Source organism: Coregonus lavaretus (genome assembly GCF_964263955.1).
Source record: "Coregonus lavaretus genome assembly, chromosome: 8".
Classification (NCBI taxonomy): Eukaryota; Metazoa; Chordata; class Actinopteri; order Salmoniformes; family Salmonidae; genus Coregonus; species Coregonus lavaretus.
Genome location: NC_139995.1, coordinates 16,292,549 through 16,313,006, shown reverse-complemented (window position 1 = coordinate 16,313,006; position 20,458 = coordinate 16,292,549). Strand labels below are relative to the sequence as shown.

Here is a 20,458-nt window from a genome sequence, read left to right as displayed (position 1 = left end):
TAACACCTGCTAGTTGCAGACGTATACAGTTCTGTGATCCAGTGCAATCAACAGATTTCAGTCAGCAGAAGGGCCTTGCACACACACACTCACCCCCTTCCAGCCCTGCACACACTGTGTGTCTTGTTGACATGACTAAGAAGCTCATCTTTGTCCATTTGGTAACAGCTCTTTTTCCACACGTCTCGTAGGTTCTGTAGGATAGTGCCGATCTCCTTGCCAGAGGTAATGCCCATCTTCCTCAAGTCGTGCCTACTCACGGGGAAGCGAGGAATGGACCATCTGCACATCTCTGCCAGTAACTTGTCCTCCCACTGGTACTTAAACAGCTCACACACTTTACTTTGAGCATCCACCTCTCGACTCCGCAAACAAGATACATAGAAATGATCTACTAGACCATGTGCTGCTATCAGGTTAGTCCATCCAGTGCAAACTCAGTTCCAAAAGGACATCATCTAGACAGTCTTAAAATTCTAAATACAGTAAGTATCATTACATCAACTCATTTTGTTATGCAATGGCTGTGCTTACATCTATGATAAAGTCAGTGTAGGGCTTCAGGCTGTCTGGATCACCCTGCGATTTATGGAGGTCTCGTCTGTGTTTGACCAGGAACAGACCCAGGTTCTTCTCCTCCCTGGAGACCTTCAGCCTCAGGTCCATCTTCTCCACCTCTTCAGAGCAGCGGAACAGGGCAGACAGGACAGTCATGGGCTTGGGAGAATGGTCCTTCACATGCTGCCAGACCCGCTGCATCTCCTCCACGTCACCCTCTGCAGGTAAACCTGGGAATAAAAGCATAACTCTTCCATAACTATAATTATGGGACCATCTAAAAAAAAATCTATGCTCTGGCTGAGAACATTTCTAGTGATCTGTCACCATGACTCCTACATGCATACTTTAGGGTTTAGTTTGGATTCAGTCAATAAGAGTAACTGAAATAGTGGATAACTGGATAGTTTGCCAATTCTCAATGGTGCATGGTGAGATTAGAGCAATGAAAGGATAATGAGTAATGTGGGATTGGTTTAAATGTCCTATAATCATATCTCAGAAAGGTGGTCTTCTTTTAACCAATGCAGTGAACAGAATTAATGTTTATTTTATGGGAAGAAAAAAAAAAAGTTAATCCAGGAATTTTCTATTTTGTTTTGAGAAATGGCTTTAGGGTGAAAGCAGCTTGTTTATCCCACTGAACATTTAGGCTATTTAATAGTGCTGAGTGAGTAACCGAAAGGGTTTTTTGGTTATTAAACAACTAATTGACCTAAGTCGGTTCAATTACTTGAATTGCATTTAGTTTTTTTTTGTAAACCCAACGCGCCGTTTCTCTAGAGAGGAATCAAATAATTCATAAGAGAAATCAAGTCACAAACTATCTGGGACGCTGGGCTGAAGGGAGTTGTCATTAAGGAAATATTAAACATAGTTCAGCGCAGAAACGTGGTAATTAACTAAAATTACCATCATCCATTGCAGCTGTTGTTTCCAGCTCAGACAAAGATGGATACACTTTTACGCCTGCTACGTTAGGTTAGATACACACAGACCGCATGAGAGAGGAATATACACAACACAATGATAAGAGAGAGGGATAGAGACAGTTTGATGTCTACCAAATGTGGACCTGACAGAGACTATGGAATATTGTCAATGTTTTGGTAATTGAATGTTCACTATTTTTGGCTTTGGAATTTCTATTAAAAAAATGTCATAATGCATTTAATGTATATATTTTAACAAATGTCACCGAAATTGAAAACCGTGATATTTCTTTAAATAATCTAACCGAAACGATCTCAAAAAGCACTAATTACTCAGCACTACTGTTTAATCAAGGTTTTGGGTGATCCTCACAAAACCAGGACAAAAAAAGGCCATGATTTTTTGGGACTTTACCTACATTTAATTCATAGAATGGTCCTTTGGAGTAACGAATGATGACATATTTGACATCTCCCCATACCATAGTTCCTAGGGAAACAGGGCTTTCTACCTCACCTATGTACTGAGCCAGGCCCAGCTCATACATGACCTCTAGTAGGTGGGCAGCATGGTTGCCTAACACCATCTTTCAGCTAAACCCAGATGTGCTCCCCTGATATGGCTGCTAGACCACGGGCGTTCTCCCTGATAGCCTCCAGGGTGGCAGGGTCATGTTGCCCTGCCTTGACTGACACCCGACCATAAAACCTGGGGGCAGACCCGGAGATATTGACAAGGACAAAAACGACATGCAGATACCCTCACATACTAAAGTTTCATTTGTTAATAGCCATAGCCAAGTCCAAAATTAACACCTGGCCCATTTACACCCCAGACAACTCTGGATTACCTGAAGTACCATAATATTCTCAAGTAGTCCTCCTGAATCCTTTGCTCAGCGCTGCCAACAAACCGAACCTTTCGGTTTTTGAGGTCCTCATATCCATTTTGAGTCCCATCTAACCCTGTTTGGACAGAAATCAAACAAATGTTTTTTTGGCATTAATGTCAGAAGAGGTGAATATATACTATAAATACACCTAAACATGGAGTTGATGGTGAGGTCTCTGCGCCTTTCTGCCAGTCTGTAGTGAACCTCTGCATGCCGTCCATCAGTCTGAACATCCATGCGCAGTGTGGTCACCTCAAAGTTCTCATTGTGAAGCTATAGATGAAAAGACAAATATCATGTGTTTTAAAGTCATACACACATCCTGTACAGCATCATTTGCACTGTGATTTTTCCCATCATGGAAAAATCGGATTGTAAAAAGAAAGGTAGCTAGTGAAAGACAACATAACTTTCTTTCACAACAGCAGTCTTACATCCTGTATCTTTAATTGGATTGCAGGGAATACTTGTGTATAGCTGGTCAAACGTAATGGTAATCTTGGGATGCTCTTACTCGGGCAGTCTGGAACATGCTCTTCATCTCCTCTGGTGTTGCCATGGTCGCAAAGTCCACATCCTCTGTCCGCTTCCCAGACAAGAGGTCCCGCACTGCACCCCCTGCTATCCTCAGCTCAAACTGCCTAAATACATAAGTTGATAAGATCTATACTGTTGACATGCATTGACCCCTGCATCACCCAATATAATTACAAAACAAGTAGACACACTGATTAATACATTCTGATCCAAACCTGCTTCTCAAGTCCTGGCCTCATCACTAAGTAGAGAAGAAAAAAAGAACTTGAGAGGGTGTGAGCGAGTGTGCGTGCATGTGTGTGTGCGAGTTTGTGTCTCGTGGGGGGGGGGGGGGGGTTGAATCGCAGTGGTTGTTTGCTGAAGTGGTAGTTGCTTGTTAAAAATGAAATGTAATGTAATACAATGGCATTTCGGGTTATAGGTTAAAATCCTACGCATGAACTGCCGACATTATTACGCACATTAATTGATAATGATGGAAAATAAGATATGCAAGATATTTGAATAGATCTTTTTTAAATAGCTATATAAATACACTGCTCAAAAAAATAAAGTGAACACTTAAACAACACAATGTAACTCCAAGTCAATCACACTTCTGTGAAATCAAACTGTCCACTTAGGAAGCAACACTGATTGACAATAAATGTCACATGCTCTTGTGCAAATGGAATAGACAACAGGTGGAAATTATAGGCAATTAGCAAGACACCCCCAATAAAGGACTGGTTTTGCAGGTGGTGACCACAGACCACTTCTCAGTTCCTTTGCTTCCTGGCTGATGTTTTTGTCACTTTTGAATGCTGGCAGTGCTTTCACTCTAGTGGTAGCATGAGACGGAGTCTACAACCCACACAAGTGGCTCAGGTAGTGCAGCTCATCCAGGATGGCACATCAATGCGAGCTGTGGCAAGAAGGTTTGCTGTGTCTGTCAGCGTAGTGTCCAGAGCATGGAGGCGCTACCAGGAGACAGGCCAGTACATAAGGAGACGTGGAGGAGGCCGTAAGAGGGCAACAACCCAGCAGCAGGACCGCTACCTCCGCCTTTGTGCAAGGAGGAGCAGGAGGAGCACTGCCAGAGCCCTGCAAAATGACCTCCAGCAGGCCACAAATGTGCATGTGTCTGCTCAAATGGTCAGAAACAGACTCCATGAGGGTGGTATGAGGGCCCGACGTCCACAGGTGGGGGTTGTGCTTACAGCCCAACACCGTGCAGGACGTTTGGCATTTGCCAGAGAACACCAAGATTGGCAAATTCGCCACTGGCGCCCTGTGCTCTTCACAGATGAGAGCAGGTTCACACTGAGCACGTGACAGACGTGACAGAGTCTGGAGACGCCGTGGAGAACGTTCTGCTGCCTGCAACATCCTCCAGCATGACCGGTTTGGCGGTGGGTCAGTCATGGTGTGGGGTGGCATTTCTTTGGGGGGGCCGCACAGCCCTCCATGTGCTCGCCAGAGGTAGCCTGACTGCCATTAGGTACCGAGATGAGATCCTCAGACCCCTTGTGAGACCATATGCTGGTGCGGTTGGCCCTGGGTTCCTCCTAATGCAAGACAATGCTAGACCTCATGTGGCTATGGACTGGCCCGCCCGTTCCCCAGACCTGAATCCAATTGAGCACATCTGGGACATCATGTCTCGCTCCATCCACCAATGCCACGTTGCACCACAGACTGTCCAGGAGTTGGCGGATGCTTTAGTCCAGGTCTGGGAGGAGATCCCTCAGGAGACCATCCGCCACCTCATCAGGAGCATGCCCAGGCGCTGTAGGGAGGTCATACAGGCACGTGGAGGCCACACACACTACTGAGCCTCATTTTGACTTGTTTTAAGGACATTACATCAAAGTTGGATCAGCCTGTAGTGTGGTTTTCCACTTTAATTTTGAGGGTGACTCCAAATCCAGACCTCCATGGGTTGATAAATTTGATTTCCATTGATAATTTTTGTGTGATTTTGTTGTCAGCACATTCAACTATGTAAAGAAAAAAGTATTTAATAAGATTATTTCAATCATTCAGATCTAGGATGTGTTATTTTAGTGTTCCCTTAATTTTTTTGAGCAGTGTATATTGAGGTGAGAGCATTGGAAATGCTTTTGGCGGTGGACCTGCTTATGTTTTGTGGGTGGCACTATGTGATGTTTTCGATGGATGGGTCCTGGCCACTCGGGGGCATAGGGATCCGGGGGGACAGGGGTGGTATGCTGATCACTGGGATGAAAACCCAACTTAGGATGGGGAGGGGTTTTAGCGGGGGGAATAGTGGAGAACAATTGGAGGGTTATTTAGTAACATTGCAAATGTCATGGTATAGCTATATGGACACTCAATCACTATGGTATTTTCTATTGGTAAATTTACAAACATATATAATGACAAATAGATTTGAAACTTGTATCTCATTATGGTATGTGGTGAAATAAGTATAGCCAGTTATAATTGTAATGGCTTAGCAGATAATAACAAAAGAAGAACAATATTTACATGGCTCAAAGAGAAGGAATATAATATCTATTGTTTACAGGAAACCCATTCAACAATTCTAGATGAAGTTGCGTGGAAAAATAAATGGGGGGGGGGGGGGGGGGGGGAAATATACTTCTCCCATGGGCTAAGAAACTCAAAAGGGTTGATATTAATTAACAGTAATTTCAATCCGAATGTGCAAATTGTCCAAACAGATATGCAAGGTAGATGGATTATTTTAAATATGTTATTGGACCTTAAACAAATATGGCTCATTAAATAATGATGATCCACACTTCTTTGAAAATATATTTAATAAATTATCGACCTTGCAAGCAATTCAAGACTCTATTATTATGGTGGGAGATTATAATACCGTTTTAAATAGCTCAATGGACCGTAAAGGAAATCACACTACAAACAATCACCCTCATGCTCTTAAGGAAATTGTGAATGTCATGGATACATTAGAACTAGTTGATATATGGAGGCTTAAATATCCTGATCTAGTGAGATATACAGTGGGGAGAACAAGTATTTGATACACTGGCGATTTTGCAGGTTTTCCTACTTACAAAGCATGTAGAGGTCTGTAATTTTTTATCATAGGTACACTTCAACTGTGAGAGACGGAATCTAAAACAAAAATCCAGAAAATCACATTGTATGATTTTTAAGTAATTCATTTGCATTTTATTGCATGATATAAGTATTTGATACATCAGAAAAACAGAACTTAATATTTGGTACAGAAACCTTTGTTTGCAATTACAGAGATCATACGTTTCCTGTAGGTCTTGACCAGGTTTGCACACACTGCAGCAGCGATTTTCGCCCACTCCGCCATACAGACCTTCTCCAGATCCTTCAGGTTTCGGGGCTGTCGCTGGGCAATACGGACTTTCAGCTCCCTCCAAAGATTTTCTATTGGGTTCAGGTCTGGAGACTGGCTAGGCCACTCCAGGACCTTGAGATGCTTCTTACGGAGCCACTCCTTAGTTGCCCTGGCTGTGTGTTTCATGCTGGAAGACCCAGCCACGATCCATCTTCAATGCTCTTACTGAGGGAAGGAGGTTGTTGGCCAAGATCTCGCGATACATGGCCCCATCCATCCTCCCCTCAATACGGTGCAGTCGTCCTGTCCCCTTTGCAGAAAAGCATCCCCAAAGAATGATGTTTCCACCTCCATGCTTCACAGTTGGGATGGTGTTCTTGGGGTTGTACTCATCCTTCTTCTTCCTCCAAACACAGCGAGTGGAGTTTAGACCAAAAAGCTATATTTTTGTCTCATCAGACCACATGACCTTCTCCCATTCCTCCTCTGGATCATCCAGATGGTCATTGGCAAACTTCAGACGGGCCTGGACATGCGCTGGCTTGAGCAGGGGGACCTTGCGTGCGCTGCAGGATTTTAATCCATGACGGCATAGTGTGTTACTAATGGTTTTCTTTGAGACTGTGGTCCCAGCTCTCTTCAGGTCATTGACCAGGTCCTGCCGTATAGTTCTGGGCTGATCCCTCACCTTCCTCATTATCATTGATGCCCCACGAGGTGAGATCTTGCATGGAGCCCCAGACCGAGGGCGATTGACCGTCATCTAGAACTTCTTCCATTTTCTAATAATTGCGCCAACAGTTGTTGCCTTCTCACCAAGCTGCTTGCCTATTGTCCTGTAGCCCATCCCAGCCTTGTGCAGGTCTACAATTTTATCCATGATGTCCTTACACAGCTCTCTGGTCTTGGCCATTGTGGAGAGGTTGGAATGTGTTTGATTGAGTTTGTGGACAGGTGTCTTTTATACAGGTAACGAGTTCAAACAGGTGCAGTTAATACAGGTAATGAGTGGAGAACAGGAGGGCTTCTTAAAGAAAAACTAACAGGTCTGTGAGTGCCGGAATTCTTACTGGTTGGTAGGTGATCAAATACTTATGTCATGCAATAAAATGCAAATGAATTACTTAAAAATCATACAATGTGATTTTCTGGATTTTTGTTGAAGTGTACCTATGATAAAAATTACAGACCTCTACATGCTTTGTAAGTAGGAAAACCTGCAAAATCGACAGTGTATCAAATACTTGTTCTCCCCACTGTACATGGCGGCGACTCAATCAAGCTAGTCATCTTGACTTGACCATCATATAATTGCCATATACAGTGAGGGAAAAAAAGTTTTTGATCCCCTGCTGATTTTGTACGTTTGCCCACTGACAAAGACATGATCAGTCTATAATTTTAATGGTAGGTTTATTTGAACAGTGAGAGACGGAATAACAAAAAAAAAATCCAGAAAAACGCATGTCAAAAATGTTATAAATTGATTTGCATTTTAATGAGGGAAATAAGTATTTGACCCCTCTGCAAAACATGACTTAGTACTTGGTGGCAAAACCCTTGTTGGCAATCACAGAGGTCAGATGTTTCTTGTAGTTGGCCACCAGGTTTGCACACATCTCAGGAGGGATTTTGTCCCACTCCTCTTTGCAGATCTTCTCCAAGTCATTAAGGTTTTGAGGCTGACGTTTGGCAACTCCAACCTTCAGCTCCCTCCACAGATTGTCTATGGGATTAAGGTCTGGAGACTGGCTAGGCCACTCCAGGACCTTAATGTGCTTCTTCTTGAGCCACTCCTTTGTTGCCTTGGCCGTGTGTTTTGGGTCATTGTCATGCTGGAATACCCATCCACGACCCATTTTCAATGACCTGGCTGAGGGAAAGGGGGTTCTCACCCAAGATTTGACGGTACATGGCGCCGTCCATCGTCCCTTTGACGCGGTGAAGTTGTCCTGTCCCCTTAGCAGAAAAACACCCCCAAAGCATAATGTTTCCACCTCCATGTATTAAGGTGGGGATGGTGTTATTGAGGTCATAAGCAGCATTCCTCCTCCTCCAAACACGGCGAGTTGAGTTGATGCCAAAGAGCTCGATTTTGGTCTCATCTGACCACAACACTTTCACCCAGTTCTCCTCTGAATCATTCAGATGTTCATAGGCAAACTTCAGACGGGCCTGTATACAGTGGGGAAAAAAGTATTTAGTCAGACACCAATTGTGCAAGTTCTCCCACTTAAAAAGATGAGAGAGGGCTGTAATTTTCATCATAGGTACACGTCAACTATGACAGACAAATTGAGAATTTTTTTTCTCCAGAAAATCACATTTTTAATGAATTTATTTACAAATTGTGGTGGAAAATAAGTATTTGGTCACCTACAAACATGCAAGATTTCTGGCTCTCACAGACCTGTAACTTCTTCTTTAAGAGGCTCCTCTGTCCTCCACTCGTTACCTGTATTAATGGCACCTGTTTGACCTTGTTATCAGTATAAAAGACACCTGTCCACAACCTCAAACAGTCACACTCCAAACTCCACTATGGCCAAGGCCAAAGAGCTGTCAAAGGACACCAGAAACAAAATTGTAGACCTGCACCAGGTTGGGATGACTGAATCTGCAATGGGTAAGCAGCTTGGTTTGAAGAAATCAACTGTGGGAGCAATTATTAGGAAATGGAAGACATACAAGACCACTGAGAATCTCCCTCGATCTGGGGCTCCACGCAAGATCTCACCCTGTGGGGTCAAAAATGATCACAAGAACCACACGGGGGACCAAGTGAAGACCTGCAGAGAGCTGGGACCAAAGTAACAAAGCCTACCATCAGTAACACACTACGCCGCCAGGGACTCAAATCCTGCAGTGCCAGACGTGTCCCCCTGCTTAAGCCAGTACATGTCCAGGCCCGTCTGAAGTTTGCTAGAGTGCATTTGGATGATCCAGAAGAGGATTGGGAGAATGTCATATGGTCAGATGAAACCAAAATATAACTTTTTGGTAAAAACTCAACTCGTCGTGTTTGGAGGACAAAGAATGCTGAGTTGCATCCAAAGAACACCATACCTACTGTGCAGCATGGGGGTGGAAACATCATGCTTTGGGGCTGTTTTTCTGCAAAGGGACCAGGACGACTGATCCGTGTAAAGGAAAGAATGAATGGGGCCATGTATCGTGAGATTTTGAGTGAAAACCTCCTTCCATCAGCAAGGGCATTGAAGATGAAACGTGGCTGGGTCTTTCAGCATGACAATGATCCCAAACACACCGCCCGGGCAACAAAGGAGTGGCTTCGTAAGAAGCATTTCAAGGTCCTGGAGTGGCCTAGCCAGTCTCCAGATCTCAACCCCATAGAAAATCTTTGGAGGGAGTTGAAAGTCTGTGTTGCCCAGCGACAGCCCCAAAACATCACTGCTCTAGAGGAGATCTGCATGGAGGAATGGGCCAAAATACCAGCAACAGTGTGTGAAAACCTTGTGAAGACTTACAGAAAACATTTGACCTGTGTCATTGCCAACAAAGGGTATATAACAAAGTATTGAGAAACTTTTGTTATTGACCAAATACTTATTTTCCACCATAATTTGCAAATAAATTCATTAAAAATCCTACAATGTGATTTTCTGGATTTTTCTTTTCTCATTTTGTCTGTCATAGTTGACATGTACCTATGATGAAAATTACAGGCCTCTCTCATCTTTTTAAGTGGGAGAACTTGCACAATTGGTGGCTGACTAAATACTTTTTTCCCCACTGTATCCCAAATGAAATAAATGATCTCACTTCAATACATTTTAATAGAAAGTTAGCAAAAATAGATAAGCTCTTGCTACCATGGAAAGGTAAATACCTGTCAATTTGTGGAAAAATCACCCTGATTAGCTCTTTAGTATTATCCCAGTTTACCTATTTGTTTATGGTCTTGCCTACGCCTAGCGAACAGTTTTTTAAATTATATGAGAAAAAAATATTCCATTTTATTTGGAATGGCAAGCCAGGCAAAATTAAACGGGCCTATTTATATAATGAATATGAATTCGGAGGACAGAAATTATTAAATATTAAAGCATTAGACCTATCACTAAAAGCTTCAGTCATACAAAAATGATCCTTAAATCCGAACTGGTTCTCTAGCAATCTAGTAAGATTGTTTCACCCAATGTTCAAGAAGGGACTTTTTCCCTTTATTCAGATTACAACCCCTCACTTTCAGTTATTTGAAAAGGAAATAATCTCCCAAATATCACTATTTCTAAAACAAGCCATAGAAAGTTGGTTGCAATTTCAATTTAATCCTCCAGAAATGACAGAACATATATTGCAACAAATATTGTGGTTAAACTCAAATATACTAATTGATTAAAAAAAACGTAATTTTTTTAGAAAATGTTTATAAAAGGTATAATCTTCGTAAATGATATTATCGGTAGGAATGGTGGAGTTATGTTGCATATGCAGCTAACAAAAACATATGGAAATGTCTGCTCTACCCAAAATTACAACCAAATAATTGCAGCATTACCGCAAAAATGGAAGAGGAAAGTGGAAGGGGGAGAAAGTAAGGAACTTGTCTGTCGGCCTTGTATTAAAGAACATAATTGGTTAAAGAAAATTGTGATAACTAAAAAAGTTTACCAGTTTAATTTAAGGATCAAAAGATTGACAGCCGTCCCATATAGATTGCAAAATAGTTGGGAAGAGATTTTTGATGTACCGATTCCATGGCATAGTGTTTATGAACTGATACGCAAAACGACGCCGGATTCAAAACTTAGAATTTTTCAATTTTAATTATTATATAAAATTCTTGCTACCAATAGAATGTTATTTGTATGGCAGATACAATCTTCCCAGCTCTGCAGATTTGGCTGTGAAGAGACAGAATCATTAGATCATTTGTTTTGGTACTGTCCATTTGAAGCTTGTTTCTGGACACAGGTCCAGGAATGGCTGAAGGATTGCAATATTTGCATGGAGCTGACCCTGCATATAGCACTACTGGGTGATCTGAAAAGTCATAGTCAATCAATCAATAACATAATAATACTTTTAGCAAAAATGTTTATTTTCAATTCACAAACTGTAGAAACAATGAGAATAGAAAGGTTCAGAACTTTTGTAAAACATCACAGTACAGTTGAAAAATATATGGCAAATAGAAATCCAATATGGATGGTGTTAAGAGATATATGGGAGGTGTTGAATGAGCTGAAGGATGGGACTAATAACAATAACTAATAACAACAAGATAACTAGTGTAAGACATGCTGTGTCCATAATAACTATATAGGTTATATATTGTGAGCTTTTGTGAAAGAGCACAGTTAGAAAGATATGGCATATACAGTGAGGGAAAAAAGTATTTGATCCCCTGCTGATTTTGTACGTTTGCCCACTGACAAAGAAATGATCAGTCTATCATTTTAATGGTAGGTTTATTTGAACAGTGAGGGACAGAATAAATAAAAAAAATCCAGAAAAACGCATGTCAAAAATGTTATAAATTGATTTGCATTTTAATGAGGGAAATAAGTATTTGACCCCCTCTCAATCAGAAAGATTTCTGGCACCCAGGTGTCTTTTATACAGGTAACGAGCTGAGATTAGGAACACACTCTTAAAGGGTGTGCTCCTAATCTCAGCTTGTTACCTGTATAAAAGACACCTGTCCACAGAAGCAATCAATCAATCAGATTCCAAACTCTCCACCATGGCCAAGACCAAAGAGCGCTCCAAGGATGTCAGGGACAAGATTGTAGACCTACACAAGGCTGGAATGGGCTACAAGACCATCGCCAAGCAGCTTGGTGAGAAGGTGACAACAGTTGGTGCGATTATTCGCAAATGGAAGTAACACAAAAGAACTGTCAATCTCCCTCGGCCTGGGGCTCCATGCAAGATATCACCTCGTGGAGTTGCAATAATCATGAGAACGGTGAGGAATCAGCCCAGAACTACACGGGAAAATCTTGTCAATGATCTCAAGGCAGCTGGGACCATAGTCACCAAGAAAACAATTGGTAACACACTACACCGTGAAGGACTGAAATCCTGCAGCGCCCGCAAGGTCCCCCTGCTCAAGAAAGCACATATACAGGGCCGTCTGAAGTTTGCCAATGAACATCTGAATGATTCAGAGGAGAACTGGGTGAAAGTGTTGTGGTCAGATGAGACCAAAATCAAGTTCTTTGGCATCAACTCAACTCGCCATGTTTGGAGGAGGATGAATGCTGCCTATGACCCCAGGAACACCATCCCCACCATCAAACATGGAGGTGGAAACATCATGCTTTGGGGGTGTTTTTCTGCTAAGGGGACAGGACAACTTCACCGCATCAAAGGGACGATGGACGGGGCCATGTACCATCAAATCTTGGGTGAGAACCTCCTTCCCTCAGCCAGGGCAATGAAAATGGGTCGTGGATGGGTATTCCAACATGACAATGACCCAAAACACACGGCCAAGGCAACAAAGGAGAGGCTCAAGAAGAAGCACATTAAGGTCCTGGAGTGGCCTAGCCAGTCTCCAGACCTTAATCCCATAGGAAATCTGTGGAGGGAGCTGAAGGCTCGAGTTGCCAAACATCAGCCTCGAAACCTTAATGACTTGGAGAAGATCTGCAAAGAGGGACAAAATCCCTCCTGAGATGTGTGCAAACCTGGTGGCCAACTACAAGAAACGTCTGACCTCTGTGATTGCCAACAAGGGTTTTGCCACCAAGTACTAAGTCATGTTTTGCAGAGGGGTCAAATACTTATTTCCCTCATTAAAATGCAAATCAATTTATAACATTTTTGACATGCGTTTTTCTGGATTTTTTTGTTGTTATTCTGTCTCTCACTGTTCAAATAAACCTACCATTAAAATTATACACTGATCATGTCTTTGTCAGTGGGCAAACGTACAAAATCAGCAGGGGATCAAATACTTTTTTCCCTCACTGTAGAAGCATACCAGATGGACATCATGAAAATGATCGGAGGAAGTTCAGGATTAAAAACAAACAAAATATAATTATTGACTGTGTCCATAAAATGTATGTAGTATGTATAAGCATGAAGTAGAGGCCTAAGCATTGTTGTTCACTAGTTTACTCCAATTATGGAAGGGATGGTGGGGTTGGAAAGTAATAAAAGGGAAATATATATATATATATATATTTTAAAGGATATGTATGTATATGTATGTATATGCGTATATGTATGTATGTATATATATATATATATATATATATATATATATATATATATGCAAGAGGGAAAAAAACAAAGAAAAAAACATATGGGGGTTTGGAAGTGATGCAGACAATTACATCGATGGAATTTACAATCTATCTGCAATATTAAAGCGGATCTACCCCCCCAAAAAGAAAAAAGAAAAAAAAGAACTTGTGAGGATCAACTTCTGCCAATGAATTTGCATGCCACCGACCTTCAAAGGCAACTATGAATTCCTAGACTTGGATACAGCTAAATTGGTTGGTAGTTAGCTAAGTCAAAGTTGATGATAATGTGATAAGAGTAGACCTGGCTTCTGCTCTCACCTGCTATGCCATTCAGTCCATCACTGAATAAGGACTGGAACTCTGTAGTCTTCAGCTGCATGGTAAAGAGACTTCTGGAACTCCAAGTGAGACGAACTCTGCTAATCACCACAGGATTCAGGATTCTCCCCCACCTCTAGATGCTGTTGAGCAGAGGGACTGTTAGTTATAGCTAGCTGTGGTTAGCTAGCTATGATGTGCAGTGGCAATGAATGAACTAACGTTAGTGGTGGTTGCAACACACATTCAGCTAACGTAAGCTAACCCTAGTGACCAAGCAACTACCGTAGACATTTCATTACAGCTAGTAGCTAGCCTGCAGACATGGATTCCAGATTTCTCACATTCCAGGTTCCACTAGCTAACGTTAGATAGCTACAGTACAGTAGCTAACTGAAGCAAGCATATTGGCTCGTGTGAGCGATATATATATATATATATATATATATATATATATATATATATATATATATAAAACAAGTAAATCTGGTATACTTGTATCATCATGCTGCTGGGTATCAATTTCATGTGAACTGACCTTCAACAAAATGTGAAGAATTTCGCTACTTTGGGAGTGTTGTTAGAAACGCCCATTCCATTCTTGTTCAACAGCAGGAAATATACTTTCACAACACGAGCTTGCTGACCAATAAGAGTGCGGTTCGTCATAAAAAGGGCGGGGTAAAGACGAAACAACGTGCGATGTCATGCGAAGATTATTTGCATGAACTGTTAATTTGTTGTACACTTTTGCGTCCTACGTCTGTTCATTTGTTATGACTCTTGCGCAGTGTCACCGAACATTTCCCCAAAACGAAATACTAAATGTCATAATTTCACTTGTCATTTCAATTTGACTGAGCTAGACACAGATGAAAAGAGACTGGAAATATATGGTGATGACTCTTACATTTATTCATCAGATCACTCTAACATATATAAAACTTAATCAGAGAGATTCGTGTTGCACCGTGTACCGAAACGTCGGTACTTTTTCGATACTAGAACATGAAAAACGGTTCGGTACTATAATTTGTGTACATACGGTACTTCTGTAAAATGTGTCTCACTTCATCTACTGATTGGGAGAGGATCAAGTCTTTTGGTGCATTCAAGACTACTGGGAACTCTAAAAAAAACAATATGAGGTCATGACGTCAGTGATCTTCAGGTTGGAAGTCCGAGCTCTAGAAAGAGGTCCAAGTTCCCGAGTTGGAATTCCGAGTAGGATGACCGTTAAAAACGATTTTTCCCAGTCGGAGCTTGTATTTTTTTCCGAGTTCCCAGTTGTCTTGAACGCACTGAAGTCGGAGATGTCCGAGTTCCCATTTGTTTTGAAAGTGACATGTCTACAAACGCAGCAAATGCCCCCTTATAGTGCGAGAGCCCCATAGCTGATGCCTCATTCAAAACAACTTGCTTCTTCTATGCAAAAGTTGTTGATCAGTACAATAAAATAAGTCCCTAATTGTTTTTAATCTGTAGCCCCATGAAATCAGCCAAAACAAGCTCAATAAATCAATGCATGCACACACTCGTATTGAATATGAATGAAATTGTAATATAAATAAGGCTACATCTTTATTTTCCCAGTTTATCAATATTCTAGAGATATACCATTCAAATAAATGATTACCATTATGTTGTTATGTAGTTTGATTGGTAAAAAAACAAAGTCAAATTGATTGTATGATTGATTAATTAATGCATACGTTCAAAAATCATACATTTAAAATGTAATGATATTTAACTCAAAAGATCTGTCTGGATCAAGTGCCATTCTGTGACTTTGGCTACAAGCCTTTTTTTTTGTAGTGGTATCATTTTGGTATTGAGTATGAAAATGTATGCACTCACTAACTGTAAGTCGCTCTGGATAATAGAGTCTGCTAAATGACTAAAATGTAAAATGTAAAATGAGTATCTTGATGGCATCTAGCATCATGATGGTATCGAGTATCGTTATACTAAACCTGGTATCGAAGTCAAAATTCTGGTATCGCGACAACATTACTGGGGAGTGCCAATATGGCCGACCGGTGGCTTCAAAGCCGCTCAATGGCCAATACATGGCAAGCCCAACCCAGGGTTTATATCAATGAGTATATAAACCGTGGATTGCTGATTCTCTGTATCGGCCAGTGTGAGGGTTTGAGAAAGAGGTCCACCTGTCAGCCATATTGGCACTCCCCATATGGCTTAGTCCTCCATAGGAATTAATGGAATTCTACAGTATTTCAATTAAATGTTTAAAGGACAAAATTACATGTATTTCAGTTTTTGTTGTTGTTGTTGTTGTAGTGGTGACAGTAACACTATAACGTTTTTAAAAAATTACTCTTTAAGGAAAATGTTTTTATATATATATATATTTTTCATGTTTTATTTGTATGTTTAGTTCACATAATATAATTTAATGCATGAAGGTGTCTAATAGAATAAACGTGGAAAAAACAAATTTAGACATTCATAAATGCATTTCTATAGCTTCCAAAATATTTGTTTACGGCGGTGGGGGTGTTCCAAGATGGAGGCGAATATGCTTCAAAACAGTACCCCAGGACGTCATCTAGTATGTTTATAAATATTTATTTGTATACATCGTTTGGTTGACTGGTTGGTTTGAAAGCTATCGCGAGAAATTGAAGGGGTATTGTTTTAATGACAGTTAAGCGTTATCTTCCGTTTGCTGTAGCAATAAATACTTTCTGCAGCCTACAACAACCACATTAATTATATTTTATAGTCTTCATACAGTACCAAATGGCTAAGGTAGAACTCACACCGCTGCGACCCTGGGACGATTTCTTCCCAGGTTCTGACCGATTTGCTAAACCAGACGTGAGAGATTTACCTAAATGGAACAACAGGGTTGTCAACAACTTGCTTTACTATCAGACAAACTATTTGGCAATGGCTATCATGGTTTTCCTTATTGTGGGGTAAGTAGCATGAGACACTGTCCACAATTTTTTATCGAGAACATAAAATATCTGGACATCTGCTTTACTGTAGGCCACAATCACCTTGTCAATTCATCTAGGTTAACTCTAGCCATCACCATAACTGTTGTGTTGAGGTCCATAAAAGCTACAATCTGGGATTCGTTTTTGAGCAAAATGACAGCCCCGCCACATGTTTATGTATAGAGGCCTACATTATTTGTGTTTCTTGTTTTTTTGTGAACAATTGAGTATATGTTGGGTTATGATAGGGTAAAACAGTTGTGCTAAGAGCTGAGGCATAAGTTCTTCAAGAATAATTTTCAATGGGTAGCCTATACATGACCGATGAACAGATTCCCAGAACCAAGATTGTACCTTTAACTGATGCCTGCCTGAAATTAAAGTGTTGGGTCTCATTGGATAATTATAGGTGCAGAGCGACTCACTTTAAAGTCTAAACATAGGAGCTACCTGCCATGTTAATTGCTACCAAAGCATATGTTGCCATTTTGTAATTTCTTACAATTCATCTGAATAAGCTTTCTCCTTCTATTGCCATGTCTGAAGGTTGGCAGCATGCTAGGGCTATTGCTTGGCAAATGCGAAGGGAGAATGAGTGCATGATTGGTAAAACAAAAAGTCTCCAGACCTATTTTGGGCATAGAGGATGTGGGCACGCTTCACAGGTTGAGAGACTCATGTCTTGCTACCTCCTGAAACTCTGCTTGCAAAGTCTTATTCCAAATGTAGTTAAGCTTTTCTGTTATGACGTTCAAATTTAATTTCACAATCATTTTAGAAAATGAATATAAAGGCCTTGCTAGTGTCTCATTTGTTGCTTAGATTTATAATGACATTGTTATTTCACAAATGGTGAAACATAGTGGTATCCTGTCATGACTACATTACTAACAATTGATCACAAAAAGTACTTTAGAGGAAGAGTTTCCACTTAAAAAATGTGGAGTCCGTTTTTCTAAAAATAGTCATCTTTTGGCTAGGCCTACTTGATTATGATGACACACTGTTGCTATGGTGGTCAGCTACTAGGCCTCTAATCCCTGCTCACTTATCAGCTGCTGTTCTAGATAACAGGAATATGAGATGGATAGAGCACAGAGAGTAAGCTGTCCTTATTAACTGGGGGTTGGGGAAAGTTCACCATTGGAGTCTGGAGATGTAACGTCAGAATAAAGTTTGAGACAAACCATTGGAAATTATATCATTCCTAACATTGCTTCATAGGCTATGTCAAAACTACTTGCTGTATAAAAGTCCCTTCCATCCTTCATTAGGCAATATTATTTTGCCAGTTATATTAAATGTTACTGCTTTGTAATCTTTTTATTTGTAGATTCACTTCTGTAACACGTCACCATAATGTTTGAAATTGATTGTTAATGAAAAGTGTTTTGGGGTAATAATCATTTTCATTCGAAAAATGTGGAAGTCATGTTGATGTGTTGACAATCTTTCACCACTAGATGGTGTCACTGACTACAATGTATGAAAGATCAACTGTTCCACTCCACCCAGCCAGTGTATGGTCCTACCTTCTCATTATGTTGTCCTTCCCTGCAGGTTCCTGAACCCTATGGAGATGTTCATGGGCATGGCGGTGGTGTCGCTGGTCTTCCTGGGCTCAGTGTGGGCTGGAGAGAATAAGGCCATGGTCAAGGACTTTAAGAGGCAGAACCCCACATTATTTGTCATGGCAGTAATGGTCGCCAGCTACTTCCTCATGTCTCTCTTCGATGGTGTCATGGTCTTCATATTTGGGATCACATTTCCTCTTCTCTGTACGTTTTTTTATTTAAATAATTGTTTCTTTAGACTACACTTTGTTATGTCATCACATTAGTTCTAGGCAGAGAGGTGTCATGCAAATTAACAGTATTCATCTGCATCTATTTCTTTGGATTTCAGTGATCTTTGCACACGCCTCATTTCGCCTTCGCAACATGAAGAATAAACTGGAGAATAAGATAGAGGGGGCGGGGCTAAAGAAGTCACCAATAGGTATTCTACTGGATGCACTGGGCCAGCAGGAAGAGAGTCTGCAAAAGATCCAGGAATTCCTGGAGGGAAAACTAAAGGAAGGATGAGAACTCCACACAGACACACGCCACAGTCCCTGTGTTGTCGTAGGTCCCCTATCAGCCTCCTTGGCCTCTGACGGATGGGAAAGCATTCCTTTGCACACCCCCTTTTAACGTGCAGTCTCATTGCATGCAGCCAATGTTGAATAGGAATGATTGTAATACATCTCAGCTTGTTTGAAAACTTCAGCTACAAACCATATAGCCTATTGCACATGCAGGTGTGTGTGTGTTTAGACTAGAGAACGTGTTGAAAACACAAGCGTTAGTTTTACCTCAGGATATGTGTTATTCCACCCAGAACTTGTCAGGGCACTTCTTTCAAGTAGTGATGTCAGCAACACAATTGTCTCACATCCATGCTATGCAAACGAGTTGCAAATGAGTCTTCCCTGTTGAATGTATTTGTGTGTGTAGGTGGGCAAATGTTTCCAAATCCTATCTGCAATATTTATACAACCTATTTATATTTTGTGACTTTTGTAAATATAACAAGTGAAAATATTGTGGTGTTAAAAGCAAAACTGTGACCTGACTGATTGAGGTCACTTGGTTTGAAAAATAAACGAACAGAACTATGTTTATTGTTCCATGAATGAATTCACAATTATCTCGCAAATTAAGCAGTAGGGAATGAGCTTTTTAAAGTGCTGTGCATTCCCCCTTTTATTGATGCAAACATTGCAATGTGAAAATGCTGATTTGTGGAGAGTAGAACTTTGCTACTAAGCTTTAGTACTTTTCTTATTGGTCTCAGTCCTCAACAAAGGATCTGGAGGTGTTTAATCTATGCTTAATTATTTTCAATTAAGAGAAACAACTAACAGCCTTGCCTATGAATGAGAAATTGTGAAATCACTGTAAATTATTAGTTGTGAATTTTTGTTTTTAACAAGTGTTAAATAAACATCATTGCTAAACTATTCTGACGGTAAGAGAGTTTCAAGTTTCATTTCGTACAGCGTGTTTCTTCTCACTAAATGTAAAAGTTTATTTAATAACAACATGGAATGGAAAGTAACCAGACATTCTACGTTAATAAAAGGACCAAACAAAAGAACCAAGCCAATGCTTTGTGTCCTAAACTATATGAGAGATATTTAATATTGTGAATTTCATAATCGAATGGTCTTTGAACAAGCGTTTGATTTATAACTTCAAAGGAATGTGGGATCCTAACTCATGTCCCATCAGCATTCACTCAGCACCTCACCCTGTTTTATCTCCACAGTATCTCCGGGGTGATGGATGGTGTAACTTCCACCTTCTCTCACTTGTCCCAATGCTAATCAATAGGCTGCAGTAGATTATTGTGAAGAGCGGAATACTGCACAGTCAGTGACAGAGTGGATTCATCTGCAGTCACTCAACGCCAAACCTCTGGATTGCTGTGTCAGCTACTTCGGCCTCTCATTGGCTCACATTGGAAATTCATTACAAATCATGAAGAATCACTCTATTGCACTCTGCACTTAAAAGCCTTGCACAGAAAGTTTTCAAGAACGTTTTATGATTTATGTAACAATAGTGTATTTTTTAAGGGTGTGTGTGTGAGAGCGATGGAGAGAAAGAGAAAGATAGACGGCAGGAAGTGATGACCTGGGTGTACTCAGGTGCAGTGTTTTAAGAGTAAGAGGTAGAGA

At 40.7% G+C, this 20,458-nt stretch overlaps 1 protein-coding gene and 1 pseudogene across 2 annotated transcripts; one reads left to right on the top strand and one right to left on the bottom strand.

Moving 5' to 3' along the window:
* Positions 1–513: 513 nt before the first annotated feature.
* LOC311133444 (CCA tRNA nucleotidyltransferase 1, mitochondrial-like) lies at positions 514–14,375 on the bottom strand (annotated as a pseudogene). Its single transcript, XR_014615369.1, has 6 exons — positions 14,310–14,375; positions 13,772–13,914; positions 2,898–3,020; positions 2,342–2,656; positions 2,008–2,199; positions 514–788 (listed from the first exon to the last, which is right to left on the bottom strand). The product of XR_014615369.1 is annotated as a CCA tRNA nucleotidyltransferase 1, mitochondrial-like (transcript).
* A 2,034-nt stretch (positions 14,376–16,409) lies between these two features.
* Positions 16,410–19,747, top strand: arl6ip5a (ADP-ribosylation factor-like 6 interacting protein 5a). The gene is made up of 3 exons (XM_084167047.1): positions 16,410–16,713; positions 18,298–18,515; positions 18,643–19,747. The coding sequence occupies exons 1-3, from the start codon at positions 16,535–16,537 to the stop codon at positions 18,819–18,821; spliced, it is 576 nt and encodes a 191-aa protein (XP_084023173.1). The 5' UTR covers positions 16,410–16,534; the 3' UTR covers positions 18,822–19,747.
* The last annotated feature ends 711 nt before the right edge of the window (positions 19,748–20,458 follow it).